The sequence below is a fragment of the Tenrec ecaudatus genome, chromosome 16 (genome assembly GCF_050624435.1).
Source record: "Tenrec ecaudatus isolate mTenEca1 chromosome 16, mTenEca1.hap1, whole genome shotgun sequence".
Lineage (NCBI taxonomy): Eukaryota > Metazoa > Chordata > Mammalia > Afrosoricida > Tenrecidae > Tenrec > Tenrec ecaudatus.
The window spans coordinates 94,850,368-94,871,781 of record NC_134545.1 but is presented as its reverse complement, the minus strand read 5'-3'; the positions used below and the strand labels follow the sequence as shown (position 1 = coordinate 94,871,781).

The 21,414-nt window shown below is 39.3% G+C and overlaps 1 protein-coding gene across 1 annotated transcript in view; it reads right to left on the bottom strand.

Annotated features, from left to right (window-relative positions):
* The window catches only part of SHOC2 (SHOC2 leucine rich repeat scaffold protein), a 90,814-nt gene that overhangs the window by 7,867 nt on the left and 61,533 nt on the right, over positions 1 to 21,414 (bottom strand). Inside the window, exons 4-5 of the mRNA XM_075533359.1 lie at positions 5,022 to 5,152; positions 1,394 to 1,582 (exon numbers count right to left, since the gene is read on the bottom strand). Of these exons, the coding sequence (XP_075389474.1) occupies positions 1,394 to 1,582; positions 5,022 to 5,152 (320 nt within the window). The remainder of the gene's footprint in view (positions 1 to 1,393; positions 1,583 to 5,021; positions 5,153 to 21,414) is intronic.

The window sequence follows — 21,414 nt, the reverse complement described above, 5'->3', positions numbered from 1 at the left end:
AAATTTAGACTGTGAGCCAAAGACTCCCTGGGGAATAAGCACTAGATGCTCACTACAGTTGGCAATTCACAGTCACCGCTGCCGCCCAGGTGAGAGAGCCTACCTACTCCTATAGATTTATCGCCTCGCAAACCCCGTATGTATGGGTCATTATGAGCTGGAATCCGCTCAAAGGCAGAGGTGTGCAGTCAAATCAGCTATCTGCTCTTGGACCTAAACTTCATTCACTACAACAGAACAAAATGGGCTAGATTATTTTTCATTTATTTCTTTTTGTAATCACTATATTTTTCTTATCATAAATGTAAAACTCATGCACTGTGGAATACAGATAACAAAAAAATGAAAACTAATAAACACCCATACATGATTCTGATGTTCAAAGATAAACATCAACTCAAACACTCACTGCCATTGAGTCGATATCAACTCTTAGTGACCCTACAGGGCAGGGTAGTACTTTACTGCCCCTGTGAGTTTCTGAGACTGCAGCTCCCCATCTATCTCCAGGGGAGCAGATGGTGTTTTCAAACTGCTGACCTTATGACTCAAAGCCACTTCACCATCAGGGCTCTTAAGACAAGCATTATTTGGGGGAGGTGGGGGAGGTGGTGTGTGTGCGTGCGCGCGCGCGCATGCAAGCGTGCGGGCGTACACACCAAATCACTTGAGGACACCGTTGCTATGGGAAGATCACCGTTAGGGGAAACAGGATTTCTACATCTGATCACAAAATGGAGGGCTGCTACGCCATTGCCTACCTGTGAAATTACATCAATACGTAACTGCCAAACTACGACAGATCATTCACAGCCAGAGGAACGCTCACCTAGCACAGCACAATTCAGTGCTTGTTACCAACAGACATGTCAACATATTTTCTACAATGCAGAATTCAGATAACAAGATAGTTGATATATGAGGAGTAGGAGCATTTAACACATTAAATAGCATAACAAAAAGGGTTCTTAAAAATATTTGTGAGAGAAGATTACATGCTTTAACATTTTTAGAATGTTTTCCTTGTCATCTGTGCAGAGTTTGACTACAATATGTCGGTGCATTAGCTGTTTTAGAAGACTATTTCTAATAGCTCCACAACATTCCATGTAGATCACTTATTACCCTCACTGCCGTCGAGTCTGACTTACAGCAACCCTAAGGGATAGGGCAGAACTGCCCCTGTGGGTTTCTGAGATGGTATCTTTTTAGAGGAGTAGATCGTCTCGTCATTCTCCCCAGGAGCACATGGCTGTCACACACTGCCGACTGCGGTTTCATCAGCAAGGCATGACTCCCTTTGCCCCCACCACGAGGAAGCGTAAATGTTAGCAAGCATGCTGTCAACCGTTGTGCTTTCTGTGTCCCTCCCCAACAGAAAACCCAAACTTACCTTCATATTCAGCTTACTTAATACTTTTGCTCTTGAGAAAATTCCAAATGGGATTTTATTGATGCGATTGTGTTCCATGTTGAGAGAATATATGGTGGAAAACTGAGAGGGGCCACCCATTGGATACAACTGAAAGCAATTTCTGGCGAGGGTCAAACTATTCAGTTTCACAAGACTTGATAAAAGAGTCTGTAAAAAATGAAATCAAGATTAAGAATTAGCACTGTAACAACTTTAATCTGTATAGGAAGCAGTTCCATACACAAAATGAGAATAAGTTTTAGAGAGACCGTCACTGTTGTCACTACTCGCAATGAACGTCTCTGAATCTTAGTTGACTCATTGTGAACTGATGTCACAGGTTTCAGGGAAGACGAGGCTGCAGTGGAACCCACCACCAGTGCGCAGGAGGGAAAACCTGGCCATCTGCTCCCATAAGGCGCACGGCCTAGGGCACTCGATGGGGGTAGGTCCACAGCAGAGACTAAAAGAGAGAAATCTATAAATGGCTTTACAACGGCAGACATAAACTTCAAATCCCTTCTCTACTTAAATTCAAAGAAAAGAAGAAGTACTGGAGTAACTAGAAAAACCAAAAGGAGGTTGAGAGAGTGAGTTAGATTTTTTAAAAAGTAGAAAAGTAGGGAAAAGGCATCTTAGATTAGAATGAAAGCACAAGCAAGAGCCTGTGTTTTTTAAAATGTTCACACGCTATTCGTCTGCCAAGATTCAATTCCAGACATGGCATCTGATATGTCACTGTGATTTGTAAGGTCAGCTATAGGGCTGAAACAACTACTTCATAGAAGGTACACGACAAACTGAAACTTTCTCTTAGTATCTGTCTGTTGTACAGAGACAAAAGAAAGAGCACAGTATGAGTGGTGCTAAGAAAGCTGCATGTCAGCCAATTCAAGAAAAAGAATGTTTCTATTCTCCTTTGTGGAAAGGAAATGAGACTTACAGAATTTTATGCAAAAATGCCTTTCCTACTGCAATTGACTTACTGAATGGATCTACTTTGATGAGAAATGCCGATACCTGGCTACAAGAGAAGGGTCAACAATATGACAAGTCTCCCACCTTTCCTTTTTAGGTCTGTAGGTCTTATTGTGAAACTTTGGGGATCCTTATCATTGCTTGATTCAAACATCTGGGTTTCTACCTCAAATCTTCTGTTTACCAGCTTTATGGCCTCTGATAAATTATTACTATTAAAATAATTAAGATACTCATTGTATTCCCAGAAAAATATTCTGAGTGCAAATGTGAAAATTATCTGCACAATTGGTAACAAATGGGCTAAAGCATAGCTGCTTTTAAGCTATTTGTTGATCTATCAGATGAAATGCCTAGCAACAAGTTTAAAATTATGAAAATAAAAAAATAGATGTAGAGCTCATAGCCCTATGCCTTGAGCACAGCATGTTCTTAAACTGATTAGATGTCTTTGCTTTGTTTCTAGATCGTATTCAAATGGAAAAAGCATGGAGTCATTCTGTTGGCTCTGGTTGTAGCATCATGAGTCCCAGTCCGATAGAAAACCACTTCCCTGATTTTTTTTCTGCTTAACCCACCTTGAATGTTTCATAAGTGCTCTCTAATGGATTTTTGTTGCTTTCCTTATTGTTTATTATAAATGCAGATCATTACATATTTGCACTAAGAATGTGCTGCTTCCAAAGCACACAGACTACTTTTAAATAATGCTTTCCTATATTTCAAAAAGGCCAATCAAGGTCTTCCCTCGTTGCTTCTCTTCTGAAAATAGGTCCGTTTATAAACACACACACCGTCAACATCCAAACTGAAGTGAGCTATCGTCTTTAGAATTCTTTGGCAAAAGTAAATCTTGATTTCTTTCAGTTACAAAATAATGCAGGTACCGCATATACGTGAGTATAAGGCGAGTTTTTTCAGTACATTTAAAATGCAGTTTTTGTGGTAAAATTAGGTGTTTCAGCTGATATTCGGGTTGGCTTATACTCAAGTATATATGGTATATAAAGGTATCTAGCACAATGCCTGTATCCTAAAAATAAACAACCCATTTTCACTGCCTTCATGTTGATTCCAACTCATAGTGACCCTATAGGGCAGGGTAGAACTGCCCTTGTCCTTCTGGGTTTCCAAGGTTATATAATCTTTAAGACAATAGAAAAAGTCTTGTCTTTTTCTCCCTCAGAGCATCTGATGGTTCTGAACTGCTGACGTTGTGGTGAGAGGCCCAACACAAAACCACTACACCACTAGTGCTCCTAAAACAGTGGTTCTCAACCTTCCTAATGCCGTAACCCTTTAATACAGTTAGTTCCTCATGTTGTGGTGACCACCAACCACGGAAATATGTGCTTTCTGATGGTCTTGGGTGACCCCTGTAAAAGGGTCATTCAACCCCCAAAGGGATCACAACGACCCACAGGTTGAGAACTGCTGTCCAAAAAGGTACACCCATTAACTACTAATTTCTTTTCATTGCCAAAAAAATCCTTGAATTGCAAGATTCACTCTTAAGCATAATGATATCAAAGTTTTCAACCTTACTAAAGCTGGCCAAGCATCTTCACTCATGCATATGTTAATCCATACATATACTCATATTCATATGCATATATGAAGTTTGAATTTGCATGTGCTCAAAGCATAGCAACAGTTAAAACATAACAGGCTTTAAAAACAAGCATGTTAAATGGAGCTACCCATATATAACTTATTTAATATTTTTAAAAAAGATCCTACAATCAATTGATAAGTCCACAATTTTGTTAGAATACTACAATAAGATACTTTACTTGAATAACAATAAGAAAGGATATCATAAGTTGTTTGCTATGCTAAAATATTAGATCATGAATGGCAATAAGTAAAATAATAAACAATGTTGAAAATGTTTTGTTTATAAAAAATTGTATCCTACTCAATCCATAAGTAAAATAAGTAAATATGTTATTATAAATAGAACCAAGAAAACCCAAATTTAAATTTGTTTAAAAAAATAACAGAGTTGGTGATTGGTATATACTAAATAGGCTTTAATATTATTTCATAAACAGGGTAATAATATGGTCATAAGAAAGTTACAGGTAATAGTAATTTTGATAATATGTCCTATCTCATTTATTCATTTACATTTATCATCCTACCTTTTAACAATTAAACTGGGGGGTAGTTTGGCTTTAAAAGCAGTCTTACAACTTTTCCAAAAGGATTTGAGAAAGCTTATATGGTACTAAAAGGGAATGTGGAGACCCTGGGTGGTAGACACAGTTAACAAGCTAAACTGTTAATTGTAATGTTCAAAGTTCAAGTCCATCTAGGGGCACCTCAAAAGAAGTGGGCTGGCAAGCTCCTTCTGCAAAATCAGTCCCTGAAAATCCTGTGGAGAACAGTTCTACTATCACTCACATGAGTCTAAGTCAAGTTGAAGGCAAATGACAAGCTGCTTTTCTTCCTGGGTTTCTTTTGCTCATTAGGGTAAAGGGGTTTATTAGGAACTTTGGAATTTTTCTTTCTCATTTGTAATCTTCATCCGTCCCATATTCATTATTTACGTGATCCCAGTCAAAGTGGTTTTCCCTTCATTCTACTGCAGAGTTCTTTCTAAAGCTTTCTCTAGTCCACTTCTTACCTCTGGTAAAGTAGAAATGTTATTGTTCTCTAAATTTAATTCTTCAAGGGCACTACATTTTGCCAATGATCTGGGTATTGCTGACAGCCGGTTATATCTCAGACCAAGACGACTTAAACTGGATAGGTTTCCTGTGAACACAAAAAAGGAAATTTATTTATTTTAAATCTGATGACGTTCTCGCTGTCACATGCAATCAACGAGGTGCTGGAGAATTACTCTGACGCACTATTTCAGCAAGTTCCACAGCTCCTTGTTTCCTGGAGCCACACACCACCCACTATGTCAAGGAGGATTAAACTTAATTTTGTGCCAACTTGTTTCAGAGAAGTAATAAAATATACCTCAGTAAGGCAACATTAAAAATGGATTATTGGAAAATGTTGACATACTTTTAAAAATTAACCTTTTAGATAAGGCCTAGTCTGGTTGCATCATAGTAGTGTATATTTCAAAAATGTAATTATCCCATTTGTATCTGCATGATCAATTTATAACAAGTGGCTGTATGTAAAAATATGTGTAAATCCAAGGTACAAATTTCTAAACAGTGACATTTAATATGTAAAATGAATAATTATCTTTTAAGATTAGACAGGTTCAATTATTCCATTCATTCAAGAATAAACTATTTAAACTAACTCTGAAAAAACTAACCTGATGGTAATATATGTATGTTTTTCTGTCTCAAAACGTAAATTACAAAATGTCAGTTATAATATCCCTTACTACTTAATAGACGAAGTTCAAATTAACAGTATCACCAAGCAACAAAACAGGCATTATGTTATCATTTTATTGGCTATCTTATACGTAAGTAAGCTACCAGAATGGATATGAGTCCTGTATGTGTTATCACTAAAGATTCAAATAAAATTTAATCTCCCAAGCAACATATTACACAATGTGTAAGTTTCTTACCCAAAAAAATGTAACAGTTGTGGTAGTTATTAGTTACATCATCTGGTGTCAATTTGGGACGTAGAGGATTAAGAGTGAAGGGGTGGAGTCTAGTCTGTCAATCGGATTATAGCTAATGAAGCCTCTGTGTGGGCATGGCCTTCTCCTGAGGATTCTGGGAACTCTTGGAGGCAGGAGACATTCTCTCTGCTCACGACCTGAGAGATGCTCTACTGACAAGACACATGGCACAATGCTGATAGACACCCCATGCCCTGGGAACTGGAGAAGGCACATGGAGACCCCTGCCAGCACTGAGCTGTTTACAATGCCACTGGACCCACAAGACTTCCCACCCAACTGGCCTGTGATCCTCCTGCATTCGGCGTCCTTGCATATGTTTTGTGAGTCTTTAGGATTTTATGGATTGGTGACGGACATGTGGGCTACTATCAGACTTGTAGACTTGATCTGGACTGGGCCGGATGTTTTCTCAATATTCAACTGCTCTTGTACATAAACCTCTTTCCCATACACGAGTGTGTCTATGAATTTTTGTCTCTAGTCTACCTGGACTAGCATAACAGCAATGAAAGTTTACTTCGATATATTACTTAGTAGTGGCTGATTAATTTCTTTACTGGCTTCAAGTTACAAATGTTGCGATGGCACTCTTGGACGGGCCAGGTTAAACTGCCAAATGTGGCCTTGTCTTTTAAATTAAACAGTTCTTTCCAGTATGAGAAATGACAGAACTGGGTATGAAGGCATATTTTGATGTCTTTCCATTTTATCTAACCTTCTGATTCTGTTTCCTTTTTGCTTGGGCCATTTTTCTAACAGCTACTGCATGATGATCAACTTTGTACCTGAGATACAACATTAGTACAGTCCTTACAGAGATGGGTACCAGCCAACAGCACCAGTTTAGCCCAACCCGCTGGGAGCACGAGGATCACGTGCCATCGTCTTCTGTAGCACTCCCCTCCATTCGCCCTTTTGCTAGGTTAAAAAATGACTGACGGCATTAAAAAAAGACTGATTGGAGCTACCTTTTATTCTTTAAATCTTTGAGCTAAGAACTACATACTTTAAAAAAGATTATCTGATGACTCTATTAGCTAGACCGGCTAAGAAGAAAAACTGAGCGAGCATTTCAATTTCTCCACCTGGAATCACTCCAGAGGTACGCCATGCTCATTTAAAGCACTTTTCTATCACAGAGTGGACACTGAGCCAAGAGCTTTCTAGTTCTGTTTAAGTAAGATTTTAGGAAGCATAAAATTAGATATGAAAACAACAACAAAAACTACCAGTTAGCCCAGGGAAGTAAATTTTGTCTTTATAAAGTGCGCTCTAAATTGTTAGCTAAGAGCCTTTCAGGAGTTGAATTCTGAAGGCACTCTGGTAAGATGTGTTAATTCTGGAGGGGGAAAAAAAAGCAGACGATTGGGTCATACTCCAAAGTACTAGAAAATTTAGCAATTAGAAAAAGAGTAAGTAAAAATTTTTTTAAGAGGGGGGTTTAGAAAGTGAATAGGAAAGATTCTATTTTCTCTCAAATTCATGGAAAAAATGAAAGTTTACCACCAATTTTTTGAAGCCCCCTTGTATCTGACAGGCTTGCTCTGAGGGTCATAGATAATGGCATAAGATACCTAGGCACAGTGATCGATATATATGAAGTGATTATGAAATAATTTTTATTTTATGGTATATCTACATTCATCAACAACCGGTACCTATTACTATTATGCTACAAAATCTTTCAAGATGTGAAAAACTTTATATTGTGATGTTAAATTTTTTTAACAAAACAAATTGCACATTTTTAATGATCTCAATCATGTAAAAAGTACATGCAAATAAAAACCATAGAAATAAAGTGTATCAAATGTATCCAGGAGTTATCTCTGGTAAGATATGGTGATTTAAAATTTTATGGCTGAACTTGCTTATATTTTCCACAAAACTTATATAGTTTTGTAATTAAAAACTCTTTGGGGGAAAAAATCTGTTATTTTATAGTTATATTAATTAAACAAAATAAACATTTTAATATCTTTCCACTATTCTTCATTTTATGAATAACTTAGGTTAAAGAGATACTTTATAATAATTCAGCAGTTTTGTAGTATATAAATAGACACACTTTGAATGACATTTTAGACTAATATGTTGATATCAATTTGAAAATGCACTGAAAATCTAGATTTAAAATTTGTAGGCAAGCTTTAAAAGTTCACATTAACAAAAAATTCTTCTAGCACATTATTCAGACAGTATAATCAACAGGCAGCATTTACAAGCTAAATCTTCACATGAAAATAAGCAAACCTAAAAATAGTTCTACCATACTCAGATACTTTTGTATTAGATATCTAGCTCTGTAAATGTTTGCTGAGGGTAAATTTTCTCATTAAAAAAAGGTCGTTGTTGTTGTAAGGTGCCATCGAATTGGTTCCAACTCAGAGCAACGCAAGGTACAAGACAACAACAGAACACGGGCCAGTTCTGCACCACCCTCACCACTGCTATGTTTGAACCCACTGCTGCCATCACGTGTCAACCCACCTCACTGTGCATCTTCCCCTTTTGGTTGACCCTCGGCTTTACTAAGCATGATGACCTTTCTCCCAGGACGGGTCCCTCCTGATAATACGTGAAAAATACACAAGACACACTTTCAAGGAGCATTCTGGCTTTAATTCTTTTAAATGTATTTGTTTGTCCTTCTGGCAGTTCGTGGTATTTTCAATATTCTTCAATAACACTTTATTCAAAGACTTGATTCTTCTTAGGTCTTCCTTAATCATTGCCCGACTTTTCCATTCAGGCCTCTGGGGTGGGTGGAAATACCATGACTTGGGTCAGGAACGCATTCGTCCTCAGGTAACAGCTTTGCTTTTGAAAACTTTTTTTTTTTTTGTAGTAGCAGCAGCAGACTTGCCACTGCAATACACTGTTAGAAAACTAGTAAATGAGAGGTGAGGTGTTTTAGATTTTAAAATAGCTACCGTATATACTCGTATATAAGCCGAGTTTTTCAGCACAAAAAATGTGCTGAAAAACTGGGGTTCCGCTTATATACGGGCCAGTGGTACCCCAGTGAGGTGTAACATCTCGCAGGTGATTGTTGTTCCTCTACTGTTCATTCAAAGCCCCGCTGACACTGCAGGGCTTTGAATGTTTGTTTACTCACATCTAACCAATCAGAGCCATCTTATGACGTGGACGGCTCCAATTCGCAGAAGCACCCGTAGTGTAGTGATTCACTTACGCCAGCAGCTGAACTGGTAAGGATGTGTCTGTGGCTGCGCTCCGTCTCTCCCTCTGGTCTCTGTGTTAATTCATATCCTGCATTTCCCACCCTAGGCTTATACTCGAGTCAATCAGTTTTTCTGGTTTCCCAGTTAATAATTAGGTACCTCGACTTATACTCAGGTCGGCTTATATTCGAGTATATATGGTAATTTTTACTGTTCCTACCTAAGATTTTCTTCTTCTTCCACATAGACTTGACTCTAGGGTTTAATCTTAGAGCAATACAACCTTAAGACATCTGTAAAGCAGTTTGTCAATACAAGAGGGTACCCCCCAAAAACCCGGAATTGTGCTAGGCAGAGTGGAGCATTCACAGTACTTATTTTTTCCTGTAGGCGAGCATCGAACAACTCACTCTTAGTGCACCTAATGGCGTCGCCCGGGAGGGTTCTCTCTGGTCACTGTTGATTTTGTCATAAAGGCTGTTTTGCTGGAACCTCGTTTCCTGATCAGAGGAGAATGTCTACTCGTAATGCATTTGCAGTTTGTTCACCAGGTCAGACATTAATCAAGATTTCCATTTAGAGGTTGTAAAAGGATCAGGTAACAGAGTGCAACAAAAAAGGCCTGATTTGTGGCAGGCAGGAGACTGGTTTTGCCACCACCACAATCCACCTGTTCAGCCATCTCAGTGTACCAGATTTGGGAAAAAAAAATAAATAAAAATTCCATTGTTCTTTGTGTACCCACTTGTATATCAAAATAAACTTTATTATAAAAATATCCTATAGCACTAATGAGCTCACAAAGTAACTTTGAGATTCCTTATATGAGGGGGCACCCCCCCCTAAAAAAAAACCCAGAATTTTTGTACAAACCACCTTATCATCTTTTAAAGTACTCTCCATTATACTTACTACATATGTCAAATCTGTGATTCCATTCTTGCAAACATTTGTCAAACTCATCTGTTTGGGTGGCCAACAGCACCTCCCTCGTTTTCTTCTTCACCTCTTCTACATCTTCAAATCTCTGTCCTTTCATGTCCCTCTCCATTCGCAAAATCAAAAAGAAGTCACACGGAGCAAGGTCAGGGGAATAAGATGTGTGAGGCAAGAGAGGTATGCTGTCTTTTGCGCCAAAATGGGCTCACTGAGATGGCTGTGTGAGCAGGCGTGTTGCCATGGTGGCAAAACCAGTGCCCTGTCTGCCACCAATCAGGCCTTTTTGGTCCCGCACTGTTATGCAATCTTTTCAGAACGTCTAAATAGAAAGCTTGATTAACAATCTGACATGGTAGAACAAACTCCAAAATGCACTAGCCCCCTCACATTAAAAACAAACAAACAAATGAGCATCACCTTGATCTTTGATTTCATTCTATGAGCTTTTGGGGGGCAAAGCGAGGATGGCATCTTCCACGGGGCTTGACTAACGTTTGCTTTCGTGGCTGTAATAGCACCATGCCTCGTCACCAGGAATGACCGTGGGACAAAGTCTGGGTAGTTTGGGAGCTGTTCTTTCAAAACACTGTATGTTTCCACTTGACGTGCTTTTTCCTGGTTAGTCAGAACCCAAGGCAAAAAATTTCGTAGAGACCCTTCTCATTCCCAAATCTTGTTAAAATGTGAACTGAGTTCCAAGATAGTCTAGATAAATTCCCCATCTCTTCAGTGGCCCATCGTTGGTCTTCAAGCACAAGTGCACGAATCGTGTCAATATTTTTGTTCGCTCGAGAAGTTGAACCTTTTTTGAAATGAGTAAACCACTCCTATACTGGAGTTGTCCCACAGAGCTGCCCTTCTACGCTGTGCTCAGCATCGCCACCGTTGCTGTGGCATTTTTCCTGAGCAGGAAACAGAATTTCACAGCCGCATGCTGTTCTCTGAAATCAGCCCATCAAACAACTGAAGTGTGTGTCAAACTTCTTTCATGAAGAAATTCACTGTGACCTGTGTGTCGTGAGAGTGAGTGTCAGAGAAAGCCGAGCATCTGTGCCCGCGAGCACTAACTAAGGTGAGTTGCTCGCCCAGAGGGGAAAATGCATATTATGAAGGCTCCCTGCAGAGTAGCCTGTGTTTCAACTTGGGTGTAAGAGAAGCTGAGGCTCTACAGGCAAAATCCTTCACAATAAATTATAACCATTTCATTGCCTTCTGCCTTCATAGCTAGGAGGATTGGCACACTTAACAGTGAAAAGACAGAGCCTTAAGACATGTATGTGTAATGATGAGCAAAATAAAATAATAGATTGTATTCTAGAATTCACAATTGTACTTTCTTGGTGTTTACATTGTTTAACTTTTATCTTGTGATACAGCTCTATCCCTGTCTCGACAGCCTGCATGGGTCCCAATGTATTAAGAATGTTTATTTTCAGACCCTCATGAGTTTCCTAAAGGAGGCCTGGTGGTGCAACTGCTAAAGTGCACACCTGCCAACAGAAAGTTTCTTGAACTTGCCACCCATCCTACACCAAAAAAGATAAGGCAGTTAGCTTCTACAAAGATTACAACCTTGGAAATCCTGGGGGGAGAGAGTATCCTGATCTATCTTATAGGGGCCTGATAAACTGTAACAGACTCTTTGACAGGGTTTTTCGAAGTTCTCTAGTGCCTGAACCCTAGTACAAAGCCAAGTACACAATATACATTTGATGTTGAATGGGAGTTTATAATAAAGTAAAATTGTGAAATATTAAAAAGAGGTTGGTTCTATTTGGTAACACTGTTATTTTACGAGCAAGAAATACTTTTTTCATTAACTGAAATGTTCTCTAACACCAGTCCTAGCCCCCTCCTCCCTAGTCATGAAATGACTCATGTCCTTAAGATGTATTTCACCTTTCTGTTCTTTTCCAGTATTGCATACATCACCTCAAACTAAAATGGTGATGACAGAATCTGCTTGCCTTGCAGACGCTCGGCTTTCTCTAACACTCAGTCTCACGACACAATGATTTTTGACTAATCCAGATTTTCATCCTTTTATTCCCTTGAGGAGAAAAAGAAACTACAATTAACATATTAGGCTCCCCATGTCCTGATGCGCCTCTTTTAAGGTTCTCCATGGCACAATGCCACTGTAACAATCCAGACACTTACTGTGAGCGTGCGGGGTAAACACGCAGTGATGAACCTAAGACATAGTCTTGCAATCCAGTGAGTGAAATATTTTACAAATAACTGTGATACTTAATAAATTATGACAGTGACCTAAGATAGGTAGGGATTTAGAGGACGTTGAGGAAACTTCTGGAAGGAAAGGTCAAAGTTGGCTATACAAAGAAGGTGGAGGAATTAATCTTGGAAAGGAAAATATCTACATCTACAGAAGGACCGACGCCAAGCTGAGCAAAGAAGTAGGAATGAAGAAGGAGGAAGTTTGGACAGCCTAATTTACACTGTGAGGCTCAAGCTTCTCAGTAAAATAAACCAGGGACTTAATTGTGGAAAAGTCTGTTGGGGTCTGAAATGTCCAGTGACATTTGGTGAAGCGATAACAAGAAAGAAGATATCACAAAGGTATCAATACGAGTCATCTAAGAAAAATCCAGAACGGACTTTTCGGTAAAATACTGTGTGACTTCACCGTGACCAGCCAGGTAGCGGAAGAACTACTGTCAAACCCAGTGGGTTCCCTGACAAGTCATATTTCTTTAAGATTTCCACTGACTCCGGTCAGCTCTTTTGCTTTTTGATCTGGAGACAGCATGCTCATTCTTATCTCCATGCTTGACCATCTATACCGTACTGATGGAATATATAACCCCACTATACTGAGTCCAGTCCAACACGTTTGTTCAGAAGCTTTTGCTGGCAAGTCTACCAAGATCTTATTAATCTCCTTAAAAACTAAAGTCAAGTAGCATATTGTCATCATATATTGGTGTTTAATTATGTTTGGTCTTATGTTGCTAGTTGTTTGAAGAATTCATTATGTCCCAAACAGACTCAAAACACTCTAGGTGAGGAGTCTTGCCTTAAATTTCTATGTCCCATAGAATCTGAGTGCTAAGTACACAACACATTCATTCATAGTTTCTTAATAATTACAGATGCTGAAACATTTCACAATTTGTCATCCTTTCTGTAAAAGGCAAGATGCACAAATTTAATTATTATGAAAGTCTCATAAATATCTCTTTTCTTGGACCCACTCCAATTTCGTAAAATGAATGTCTGATAAAACATACTTTATTGGGCATGTTATTGTTATGTGCCCTCAAGTCAATTCTGACTTGCAGCAACCCCACAGGGTAGGCTTCCCCATGGGTTACCTAGCTATAAATTTTACAGGATCCGATTCCCAAGTCTTTTCTTGAGCAGAGTGGCTGCTATACTCAAACCACCGCCCTTTGAGTTAGCAGCTGATCACTTACTTAGCCATTGCACCGCCAGGACTCATGACATTTATTTTATACTTTCAAACAATATATATATAAAATTAATCCTTATAAAATTTTCCCAGAGAGGAACAGGTATGAGTAGGCAACAGGGACAATACTTGCAGCCATAGATTGGGGTTGGCAGCAGACGGTATTCTAGAAGTTGTGTATGCGCTGTAACATCTTCATGTTTATAAAAGAGCAAACAAGGGGCAAAAGTTTATAAGCTTCTTAGCGATAACCAAACACCAGGAGGGAATGAATCACTGGCCTGGAGGCTTACGACCACAGTTGTGGGTGGTGGGGCATCAAGGTCAACTGACATATTTCATAAACATAATGTTCTAGATTCTACTTTTATAAGTAATGACTGGAGTCTTAAAATCTTGCAAGCAGCTACTACTGGTCTCTCCCAGTCCAGAGGAGAGTGAAGAATATTTTAAAAAATAGATGGAAACAATAAATCCAAGGGACTACTGAGCTGCCTGAACCCCAGTCTCTACCACCCTGGGACCAGAAGAAATAGAAGGGGCCCAGCTACTATTGCAGGCCACTCTGAAAGGGATCACAATAGAGGGTCCTGGATAGAGTGGGAGAAAAAAATGCAACAAAATTCAAAATCTTAAAAAGAAAATTTTTTAAAATCAGGCTTACTGATCAGAAAGAGACTGCTGGAACCCTCAAGACAATGGCCTTAGTCACCCTTTTGGCTACATATGGACTCTTGCCTCTGGCTGTTTTCAAACACTATCTAGGTCTATATGGTAAATATTTTGTGATTAAAAGGGCCACATTTTTTTAACCAGGTCAAAGTTCAGTAGACAGGAAAGGGTAGAAAAGAAACTGGGGAGCAAAGTGAGATGTTAGAACACATCATGGGGATTGTAATCAATGGCTTGAAACAAAACATGTATAAATGCTGAATGGAAATCTAACTTGCAATATAAAGTCAAAAAATTTTAAATGTGTAGAGAGTTTTTTCCTGAGATACCCAAATTCTGAATGTGCAGATACACAGACACTGCTGTCAAGTTGATCCACATTGATATCTATCCCTAGGATTTCCTAGACTATAAATTTTCACTGAATCCGACTGTCCCATCTTTCTCCCACAGAGCAGCCGGTGGGTTTGAATCACCAACCTTTACGTAGTCCAGTGTGTAACCCAATAGGTCCACTCATATACAGTCAAAAAGAAAGTACAAAACAATTCCAACACTCTAGTGCTTTCCTCTCATCCTACCATTTATAGGTCAAACCTATCAGTTGCTTCCTGCAGGAGAAAGACGAGATTGCCTGCTCCTGTACGGATTTAGTCTCTTAAAACTCTCAATAGGGTCCTCCGGCTGAGAGTACCACTTTGCTCCATCACCTGACAGGCTATATACAACTCTGTACAATAGACTAATACAATATTTTTGCTTTTTAATTCTCACTGAAAAAATTTAGCTAGTCCTAAAAGCTTCTTATGGTAATAAAGATGAGCGTGACAGATAACCAAATTCTAAGTGCTTATCAACCAAAATGACCAATAAATAAAGAACAATAGATTCCTGAAGCTTCTCTTCCCAAAGCAAAAGAAGTTTTAAATTTCTCACTTTTAAAACCAGAATATACCAGTTGCTGCCAAATTGAATCCAACACATGTGACCTCATGCATGTCTGAGTAGCACTGTGCTCCATGGATTTTCGATGGCTGTCTTTGAGATCACCAGGGTCTTTCTTCTAAGGCACCTCCTTGTGGACTCAAAAAACCTCCAACCTCAGGGAGCAGCCTGGTGTACTAACTCTTTGCTCCACCCAGGGACACTCAAACAGATTTCTAGAATTTGACAACTTATTTTTTTTAACCATGTGTGAAACTACAAACTTATATTCTCTACCACAAAAATTAGTAGCAACTTAAATAAGACCAGTGGTCATACCAACAGTACTGGAACTTGGTTTGCACTTCCCCTTATCCCCCCATCCATTCCCCAGTGCTCACCCTCTCTAGCTTCCTTTAGTGGTGAATTGGAGGGAGCTAACCTTTTGAAAATGTCATCATTGAGATTATGCTATTCTGATGCAGACATGGACACCGCAAAGGCCTTTTTCATGTTCAAAGAGTCACCTAATTTTACCAAAATCTGTGTTCGTTCTCTCTCTCTCTCTCTCTCTCTCAGCAAAATAAAAGAGGTTATGAAAATGAAGAATGGAATCTCAACACTCTTAGGCCTCAAAAAACCCTGGCATCAGAAGCCTGTCATTTACTGTGAGTCACCCCATGGTGGTTTCAAAACTAACCCTCTTTCAATAAGCGGTTTTAACCACCAGCTAAACTGCAACTTAGCAATCAAGCCATAGCTAGTTTGATTTAATGTTGAGCCACCCCACTGATTAAGAAAATCAATGTTGCTGAGCTTTTGTGTTTAACTGTAGGCTGATCATTGCCAATCATGGACACTGCGCTTTGAAGTGCTGTCAGATTCTAAAACACGTTGCAATGAATTAAAATAAGATGCTTTCACTTTTAGCACATATAATCAATATCTTTAGACTAATTCAGTATACCTTTTGAGTAAGACTTTAAGGGTTTCAATCTGATCTGAGCTGAGCCAAGCAGCAAAAACTCAGGAGGAAGGGCACAATTCTACAGATGACAGACTATCAAAGGTACAACTAATATTTCATAAAAATACTAAACTAAAAAATAAGCAGAATAAAAAATCTTAAATGTCAAAACCTAAGGCTACTTCGCTGTAAACTGCCTATAACTCCACATTAGTTTCACATACAGCCATAATTATGGTGACGTTTTTCAGAGCCCAGTACAAGAAAAAGACCTTTGCACACGATACTGTGCTCTAGCCCTTGGACACAAGGTCTTGTTGCACATTTGTCTCTTGATCACATTTTAATGAGAAATAAAAAGCAATTCCCCCTACTTCATACCCTCCCCCTCCTTGATTTCCCCCAAATCACAATATATCCCACAAAGTATTAACAATATCAGGTACATTGTTTGAAACAAAACAACTGTTGAAACGACGCCAATTCTTTTCTTTTGTTTCATAGCTGACTCTTGAATTAGAAAATATTTACATAAAATAGATAGTTGTTGTTCTTCAACAGAGCTAGACTATACCTGAATTAAAGAATCTATAAATATATTTTTATGTTCTGTCCCACATAAGTGCCACCACCTCCCCCTTTCCTTCTGACTCTCACCCATACCCAGTGAACTATAAGTAGAAGGCAGTGTTTCCTCCCAAGGTAAGGAGCTCTGAAGGTACAGCGGGTTAAACACTTGCCTGCTAACTGAAGTTAGCAGTTTGAACCCACTAGTGCTTTGGCTCACTGGAGAAAAACACCTGGTACTCTGCTTCTGTAAACATTTTGGACTAGGTAACCCTAAGAGGCAGATTTAATATCTCCTACAGGGTCACGACAAGTCAAAATCAAATCCAGTAGCCTCTCTGTAGAAGAAAAGATGTAGCGATCTACTCTGTCATATGGTCACCATGAGTTGGAATTAACTCATTAATTAATCAACAGCACAACCAACAGCTCCTCTTTGAAAGTGGCAGCTGGTCTAGTAGTGCTCCTATTAAGTACAAAATAGGTAAAACTACACTCATCTATGGATGTGAAAAATAAAAGGCAAAGAAATAAAATGGTTTGGAAAAAAGCAATGTAATAAGATTTTATTTTCAGTTGTTAGTTTAGGAAAAGATTCTTTCTTTAGTCCAGGGGAAAGAGAGTAGGGCCACTGCTGTACACACAGCACGAACTCTCCAGGAGGTGCTGGCTTTCATCATGGTTTGCGTTATTTTAACTTACACCAGGCAAAAAATAACTTGATGCATCAGAGACTACAACCAAAGACCAGACAAATTGTAGGATAAAATCATACATGAAGAAAGCAAAAGATCATTAAAAAAAAAAAAGACGAGAGAGGAAAGAAAATAAGGTATCTTGTCAATGCCTGCAGTCTTGTTTTTCTCTAACATTTCAGTAGCAGATTGAAATCTTCCTTCGGTGTCATTGGTTCTAGGTCATATGGTAGCTCTTAACATGGTTAAGTGTCAATCCATTCCATCTGGGTTGGTGGCACTGTGTGTTTCTTCCACTACCTTTTAGTAGCTACAGCACTCAATTTTGTGCATAGACTCTTTCCAGATAGCAAATCAAGGCTGGGATTTTTTTTTCAATTATTCAGTTTGAGCAGGTTCTTCCTTTTTGGCTCTTCTAAGTCCAAGTCTTCACAAATTCCATTGCAATAGTTTATATGGAAGCAGGAGGTATGAAATCAAACAGCATATTACATTTGGAAAGTCTTCAGTAAAAGACCTCTGTAAAGTGTTAAAAAGCAAAGCTCTCACTTTGAGGACTAAGGTGTGCTTGACCGAAGCTGAGGCATTATCAATGACCTCACATACTGGACAATGAATACGGAAGACTAGAGAACTGATGACTTCCAATTACAGTGCTGGTGAAAAATATTGAAAGCACCATGGACTGACAGGAGAACAAATGGTTCTAAATATTTTCATAAAGGAAATAAAAAAGGAAACTGGGAAGTATTTTGAATGTAATGAAAACAAAAAGACAGCATATCAGAATTTGTGGCATGCTACTAAATCATAACTTAAAAGGAAATGTATAGCATTAAAGGATTATGTAAAAACAATAAGCTTTCAAAACAATGGCCTCTTAGCAGATGGACATTGGGTCTCCACTCAGGTAATCCCACGATGCAAGAACACTTTGTTCTATTAAACTGGCATTTCATGATGCTCACCTTCCCAACTTGACAGCTGAAGACAAAACGGGTGCATAAGCAAATGTGGTGGAGAAAGCTGATGGTGCCCAGCTATCAAAAGTCATAGTGCCTGGGGTCTTAAAGGCTTGAAGATAAACAAGCGGCCATCTAGCTGGGAAGCAACAAAGCCACATGGAAAAAGCACACAAGCCTGTGTGATCATGAGGTGTCGATGGGATCAGGTATCAGTCATCAAAGAACAAAAATTCTTATCATTGTTAATGAGGGAGAGTGTGGATTTGGGACTGAAAGCCCATCTGTAGGCAACTGGACATCCCCTTACAGAAGAGTCACAGGGAGGAGACGAGCCAGTCAGGGTGCAGGGTAGCAACAATGAAACATATAACTCTCCTCCAGTTCTTTAGTGCTTCCTACCACCCCACTATCATGATCCCAATTCTCCCTTACCAATCTGGCTAGACCAGAGGATGTACACTGGTACAGATAGGAACTGGAAACACAGACAAGGAATTCAGGATAGATGAACCCCTCAGGACCAGTGGTGAGTGAGTGGTGATACTGGAAGGGTGGAGGGAAGGTGGGGTAGAAAGGAGGAACCGATCACAAGGATCTACATATAACCCCCACCCTGGGAGGCAGACAACAGAAAAGTGGGTAAATGGAGACATCAGACAGTGTAAGACTTGACAAAAATAATAATAATTTATAAATTATCAAGGGTATGTGAGGGAGGAGAGACAGGGAGGGAGAGGGGAAAAAAACGAGGAGCTGATACCAGGGACTCAAGTAGAAAGAAAAAGTTTTGAGAATGATGATGGCAGCAAATGTACAAATGTGCTTGACACAATGGAAGTATGTATGGATTGTGATAACAGTTGTGCAAGCCTCCAATAAAATGATTAAAAAAAAACAGTGACCTCTGCTTCCACCATAACAAACTAGAATAAGAACAAATAAATTCTAAAGTAAGATGATGGAAGGAAGTAGTAACAATTGAAATATAAATCAGTGACATGAACCCAGAAAAACAAGAAGAAAAACAAAAAAGAAACTTTGAAACAAATCAATAAATTGATATGCATCTAACACCTGAATAGGGAAAAAAAAGAGAGAGGACATGAGCTTCCAATACTGCAGAGGCAGCATTACTATATATTCTATAGCTACTAGAATAATAAGGGAATATTATAAACAATGTATTCACAAATGTAACAACAACTTGGATGAAAAGGGCATAATCCTTGACAAACAAAAATGAATTCTAGAAGAAAGTGAAACCTGAATAGTCTTATTATCTATTAAAGAAACTCAAGTTGTTTGTAAAACATTCCTATGAAGAAAACTCTTCCACCAGATCTGATCCCACCACACTGAGGCAAAACACTAAGGGCATGCAACAGAATAGCAAGGTGAAGAGAGCAACAAAGTTCCCAGGGAATTCCAAAAATAGACTTTGAGGCCAGGGTGTGGTGCCCCAACAGACTCGCCTGGAAAACACTCCTAAAGGCCAACAAATAGTCCTGAACTAACTACAAGCTTTTCTTTCTTGTTGTGTTTTGTTTTGTCTTGTTGCTATTAGTTTGCTGTTGTTGTTTTCTTGTACTTTGTTGCTTCGTTTTGCTCTGTCTTGTTTTTGTGCATGTTATTATCTCCGCAGGTCTGTCTAAATAAAATAGGCTGGATGGACAATCTCAAGGAGAAAACAATGGGACTGACAGTTCTGGGGGGACATGGGAGATGGGGAGGTGGGGGGAAAGGTAGTGGTGTTAACAAACCCAGGGACAAGAGAACAATAAGTCATCCAAATCGATGTTGAGGAGAGTGTAGGAGTCCTGGTAGGGTGTGATCAAGGGTAATGTAACCAAGAGGAATTACTGAAACCCAAATGAAGACTGAGTATGATAGTGGGACAAAAGGAAAGTCAAGGGAGATAGAGGAAAGAACTAGGAGGCAAAGGGCATTTATAAAGGTCTAAATAATGATATATACATATGTAAACATATTTATATATGAGGATGGGGAAAGAGATCTATGTGCATATATTTTTAAGTTTAGTATTAAGGTAGCAGATGGACACTTGGCCTCCACTCAAGTAATCCCTCAATGCTAGAATACTTTGTTCTATTAAACTGGCATTCTATGATGCTCACATTCCCGGCGCAATTGCTGAAGACAAAGCGGGTGAATAAGCAAATGTGTTTTTAGAAAGCTGATGGTACCCAACTATCAAAAGAGATAGCATCTGGGATCTAAAAGGCTTGAAGTTGAACAAGCGGCCGTCTAGCTCAGAAGCAACAAAGCCCACATGGAAGAAGCATACTAGCCTGTGTGATCACAAGCTGCTGAAGGGAACAGTTATTAGGCATCAAAGAACAAAAAAACATATCATCGTGTGCTCACCTCCCTGATACGATAGCTGAAGACAAATGGGTGCATAAGCAAATGTGGCGAAGAAAGCTGACGGTGCGTGGCTACCAGAAGATAGGGCATCTGGGGTCTTAAAGGCATGAAGGTAAACAAGCGGCTATCTAGCTCAGAAGCAACAAAGCCCACAAGGAAGCAACACACCAGCCTGTGTGATCATGGGTGTCTCATGGGGTGTCGAAAGGATCAGATATCAGGCATCATCAGAACAAATAATCATTATCATTGTGAATGAGATGGGTATGCGGAGTGGAGACCGAAAGCCCATTTGTAAGCAACTGGACATCTCCTTACAGAAGGGTCACAGGGAGGAGACAAGCCAGTCAAGGTGCAATGTAGCAATGATGAAACATACAACCTTCCTCAAGTTCCTAAATGCTTCCTCCCCACCACCACTATCATGATCCATATTTTACCTTACAAATATGGCTAGACCAGAGGATGTACACTGGTACAGATAGGAACTGGAAACACAGGTAAGCCAGGATGGATGATCCCCCTTCAGGACCAGTGGTGAGAGGGGAGATACTGGGAGGGTGGAGGGAGGGTGGGTTGGAAAGGATCTACATATAACCTCCTCCCTGGGCAACGGACAACAGAAAAGTGGGTGAAAGGAGACATCAGACAGTGCAAGATATGACAAAATAATAATT